The sequence below is a fragment of the Barbus barbus genome, assembly GCF_936440315.1.
Source record: "Barbus barbus genome assembly, chromosome: 6".
NCBI lineage: Eukaryota > Metazoa > Chordata > Actinopteri > Cypriniformes > Cyprinidae > Barbus > Barbus barbus.
In genome coordinates, this window is record NC_136734.1 from 5,386,501 (window position 1) to 5,392,500 (window position 6,000).

At 33.0% G+C, this 6,000-nt stretch overlaps 1 protein-coding gene across 1 annotated transcript in view; it reads right to left on the reverse strand.

Annotated features, from left to right (window-relative positions):
- The window catches only part of LOC306871047 (kinase suppressor of Ras 2-like), a gene marked incomplete at both ends in the record, with an annotated part of 93,899 nt that overhangs the window by 86,133 nt on the left and 1,766 nt on the right, over nt 1-6,000 (reverse strand). The window contains one exon of the mRNA XM_079418719.1: nt 2,454-2,594. Coding sequence (XP_079274845.1) covers nt 2,454-2,594 — 141 coding nt within the window. The remainder of the gene's footprint in view (nt 1-2,453; nt 2,595-6,000) is intronic.

Sequence of the window (6,000 nt, forward strand, 5' to 3'; positions counted from 1 at the left end):
TTTGAAATAACACCTCTTTAATGCAATTAATTGACAAGAATTATAAATCTAATATACTGAATATAGGAAAATGTTCATTTAAAACTTGAAATAGACTGATGACAAAAGACACAAGACTTTACTTGGACTCGTAAACATGCCAGAAACACATACAATTACTGATCCTGTTAATAAATTACAATAAACATATAATAGGGATTTATTGGAGCTATGAACTTATTACAGAAAATGCTTTGCTCAGTGGTGACAGATACAAACCTACAACCTTCAGTTGCCATGCAAGATGCCAAACAACTAAAACGTAAGCACTCAGCTTCTTTAAAATATGTTTGATGTTATATATATCATCTACATAACATCTTTTTAGTTTTTAATTCTAAAACATACAAATTTACTTTTTTACTTTTCATCATTCTTTGTTCAGGAAGTATTTTCCCATTCATTTTTCCAAATATAATTTTCAAAGTGTCTTTTTTAAAGAGTTCTAAACCATGAACTAAACCAGCTATGAGGCTATGAGGTGAATCACAATATTACAAACTTTGATTTGTAACAAAAGGTATTTGAAAATCAGACAATAATGCAAAGGTACAAGACTTTGTACTTAAAGGCTCTAATAAAGAAAATAACTACAATTCCATGAAGCACTTCAAGTGACATAAAGGAGACATATTAATATTGAGACAATATTAATAAAAATATTGATTTAAAGATGATGGTTGTATACAGAGCAACAAACGAGTTGAAATCATGTGGATTCAGCAAAAGCATATAACATGGTTAATTCCCCTATGGCCAAAATTAATAGGGTTTTAATTTCGGGGATCCTGAGTGCTGTGCTCTATATAGCTGCAATTCCTTCTCCACATCAGCAGGGGGCTTCAGTTCATTGGACAGCGCCAACACTTCAGCACCGAGGACAGCGACACAGGAGGAACAACCTCAAGGCCTTCAGAGAAGCTGCTCTTCTAGACCGTTTGTTTACAACCTTTTATGCCATCAGACGAGAAATATTTCGAGATGTACTGCATGGGGAGGATCAGAAGCAGCCACTTCCCACAAAACATCCTGATCGTACATTAGGATGCTCTCGCTAGCCAACCGTAAACCAGTCACACATTTACACATCTCTCCACACACCCACTTCAATCTGGATTACACATCACTAGATTCACTTTACTGTACAACTTTTAGATATTCATATATTGCATTTATTTGCTTTCTTCTGTTTCCTGCCTTTATTTTCTTTGCATAGACATAGCTTGCAAAACATTTCACTGCCATCCCATCCGAGCATGCAGGACTAAACTCTGAAACGTGTCATTTGTCAGCTAACTTAAAATACTGTTCCTGTTTTCGGATCATTTCATTTTACCAATTTCAGCTTGAAATCAAGCACTGACAATGAAACAGTATGGCGTAATTAAATCAAAAGTTTCATGTAGGGTTAGGGTTCGTAAAAATATTATAAACATAATATGTTAATTGTAGTTGTTTTTAGTAATAAACCCTAACCCTAACCCTAATATTTTTAGTATTTAAGACCAGATTCAATTTCCTTATTTAAAATTTTCACTAATTGTAACTCACTTTTCTTTTCTCTGCTAGATTGTTTAGATTTGATTTGTAAATATTGCTTATGTCAGAAATTATTGTTCTTACAGTATTAAATTCATCACTTCAAATCATCCATTACTGTAGAGACCAACTGGCTTTATTCGCTTGCCATATTTAGATGCATTTGGAACTTATTAATTTTGGACCTTGATAACAGATAATATAGAAATGAAAGTTGATGATTGATTTATTTTCCAAAGACATGATCTGAGACCAGCATTATTTTAGCATCACTGGTATACTATTATAGTTTTTGATATTTTCAGGGTTTTTTTATATTTTATTTCTGTTAATGTTTTTTTTTTCCAAGTACAGTGTAGTATTAGATTATGTTTTTATATTTTCTGTTTTCATTTTAATATTTAAATTTTTGCAAATTTGTTTTTACATTTTAGTTTTTAAGTTTTAGTTTTATTTTAGTACTTTGATTATAAACAAAAATTTGAAATGTTGCTTTAAGTTTTAAGCTTTTAATATTTTATGTTTTTAATATTTTAATTTGGTTGATGTTTTTTTCAAGTAATGAATTTTTTAATGGTTTTAATTTTAGTTAAATACAATTCTAAAGATTTCGATCATGGGGCTGATTAAATAAAACAAATGAAACAAATATTAACCCTAACCTACACCCTAACTTTATTAGAGCATTGGTAGCACATCTTGATAGACAGCATTACTGTTTGTCACAATCAAATCCATACGTGATATTTCTGAATCCATAAAGTCTGAACTTTTCTTGACAGGAGACTGTGTGATGGAGTTGGCCAATGAAATCATCTGTGGGGCGGGGTTTGTGTATGACTGGTTTAGGACACAACACAGAGGACTGCACATACCTCAATAACCTCCTTCCTCATGTTAACAATGCGGAACCAGTGTCCCAGCCGCGGGAATCCATCCAACTCCACATTCCACTCCTGTAAGGACACTTTACGCTTGTAAGAGAGCTGCCGACTAAAATACTTCACCAGTTTACCCTGGGGAAAAAAAAGAAAGAAAGAACTTTATATAGCACTCATTTCACCAATAAGATATTTCAGCTTTTTAATATGTAAATATAAGTTGCACAATTCACATCAGTCATATACGCAGATAAGCGAACTCTAAATGCAATGCTTGGTATTTTCATCTGTCCTTCATGTTGTTCAATATTTCATGATCTTTTTGAACTGATTCTCAGCATGTTGGAAAAGCATGAATATTCTAAACTGGACAAGTTTCCCAAGACAGTGCAGCCTTTGTGCAGGGAAATGAAAAGGAATACGAAGGCAACAAGCTTCACCACATTTTAAAAATAATTACAGAAAAACAGGAAGTGACACAATAAATTAAACATGACATTTTGAAAGCAGAAAAACTGAAATAGTATTTTCTAGTAATTTTCTTAACAGTGCATAGCATTTCCCAACCTTTGTCTCTCATGCACTCTATTTATGGTTTTAAAGACTTTAATATTCAATTCACACAACTGTATGGGAGGAAAAAAAGCATAAATGCACTAATGATTCTTACATCAACTAAATATTGCTAAAGAAAATACTTTTTTGGTGTTTTCTGTCATAACACAGGCTACTATAAGAAACATCATATAATTTAAGATGAAGCAAAAAGCAGCAGGTGAGTTAGAATCATTCATTTTTAGCTCAAATAGGACTATACTGGAAAAAAGGTTTTGTGGTTCAGCTCCATTCCCAGCATGCACCAGGGCATGAATAATTAATATGGTTGCATTGTTTGACCATATACCAGTTTTATTTACACAGTTGTTGGGGGTTTTGTTGTCACATTTAGAAATATTACACATTTTAAAGTATTTTACGAGTAGTTTTATGATGAATATTCACGTAAATATGGAATATTCATTTCTTGTAGGACAAAAATGAGACCAAGCACATCAGTTGCAAAAATCATATGCAATAAAAACGTATTCTTAATTATTCTGCATTAACTCAAAACCTTACATTTACTTACGTTGTAAATTTAAAAAGTCATACAAATGGTTTCCCTGGGTTGTATGAACACTTTTTTTAACAACAAAAGGCACAACATGGATTTGTTGCGTCCTTATGGATTGTCCACTAATGAGCCTGCGTTATGCAGTACATGAGGAATATCACACACTGGATGCCATCAAGATAAATGTTGACCTTTCAAGCTAACGAGTAAATAATAATTGGCTATTTGATTATTCAGCCGTATCAGTTTATTGAATACTGTCCATCTACATCTGTAGTCTGTTCAATTTCATTTGAGTTGAGTTGATCTCCCATGGCAACACTGAATGTTACTGTATGAAAACAAAACACATTGTCTGTGGGTCTCAGCTGAAATAATCAAATATTAAAGCCTAGAGACACTTCTTCTAATGTACATTTTCACTCAAATTCTCAATTCACTCCTTGAACTGAATACCCCTTTTGAACTGAAATGGACTGACCCAAATCCATGACACTCTCTCTTGTTATTTTAGAACGGCTGCAGGTATATTTCGAACAGAAAATATTAATTCTTTAACGCAAGAAATCCCAAACTTTATGTCAGCTGAACCCTTTTGTAATATTAAAAAGTAACTCCTTTTTAACTGCCTGATTGGTACAGTGCTGGAGTTCTTGCAGGCCCGTTTCTCCGCAGGGTTAACCCACTCCACTTTGAAGGTCTACGTGGCATCTATAGCGGCCTACCATGCCCCTCTTGGTGGTCAGTCAGTGGGCAAGGACCCCCTGGTTACACGTTTAGTACACGTGTAAATATTTCAATAATTTAACAACACATTTGACATTTTAACAGTTAATTGTCAAATGCAGGTAAACAAATAAAATCATTTATTTGGATTTTTATTTAATCAGTAATTTTAGTTTTACATTTTTATGATTCAAGACGATCATTTTTATTTGTATTTATTTATTTATTTTTTTTGAGACATCTTTCCATTATGGAAGCCAAGGAATGAAAAAAAAAGATAAATGCAGCATTTTATCTCACAGTTCAGACTTCTTTTACTCACAATTCTGAGAAAAAAATGTCATCTAAACACAGAACTGCGAGATATGAACTTCCAATTAAGGATATATTTAAAAATGATGAGATATAAACTCTTTTTTCTCACAATTCTAAATTTTCATCTTGCAATTCTATTTTTTCTGTCTGTCTGCATCTTGCAACTTTTTTTTCCCCACCATGGAATAAAATATTAAAAAAGGTAACTGTCTTTTATCTTAAACATCTGACTTTATTAGAACTGTGACATAAGTCACAGATACCCTTGTTATTTTATCCCATGGCAGTAGTCTGTAGGATTCTGTAGTCCACTATAGTAGATATTTCTAATGTCATTAAAGCCAATGGCAATTTGTAAGTAAAGGATATGCTTGTTATGAATATTATGAATTTACAAAACAACATAAATCCTAATCCTTGATTATAAAATACTATAGATTCTATCAGTATTTTATGTATTTGAAAGACACGGTTTGTCTAGACGACAGAAAAATGCACTGTTGCAATATACTTTAAACCTTGAATGAGTTTTTATTATTTTTGGTAAAAGCTCATATATTTAAAGAGGGATCACTGTATTGCTGGTACCAAATGCTATTAGGCTTTGAGCATCACTGCTGCCTGTAAATTGATGACGGTAATGCACATCCATAACCAGATAAACAAGCAAGAACCCTCTGATAATATCTAATGTTTGTAATTATTATTCCATCGACATGAGCAAACAAAGTGCTTCATTGTGACATACTGACACTAGTGACGGCTGCAATCGACAGCCAATGGAAAATGGGTTTCCCCACGTCAAAAGAACAGAGTGCAAAAATACTACAGAGCTTCTGAAAAGCAGACTGAGTAAAAAACACTATGCCAACATGCATGCAACAGCACATAATCAGGATCAAATGTATAATCTTACACAAAAACACAGATATAATCACAAAATAAAATAATACTATATCATAAATACCAAAACATAAATAACTGAATAAGCTAAAAGGTAAGATATTGACAAGATACTGATGGTGGGTTAAGAAATAGGTGTCATACAGCCTACACATCAAGCAGAAATAACTTTTCTTGCATCTGCACAGACCCAGTCTAATGTAAAACAATATCTGAAGCCCAAACATGCAGAAGTCAACCAAATGACAACTGGGAGGAAACTTGTGCCAAATCAGGCAGGACTGCAGTTGGATATTTAGTCTAAAATTCCCCACCCATTCACTCTTAAAAATAAAGGTGCTTCACGAAGCTTTTTTGTCTAAATGGTTCCATAAAGAACCTTTAACATCTGAGGAACCTTTCTGTTTTCACAAAAGGTTCTTTGTGGCGAGAGAAAGTTCTTAAGATTATAAAAAGGTAAGAAAGAGATGGTTCTTTAAAGAA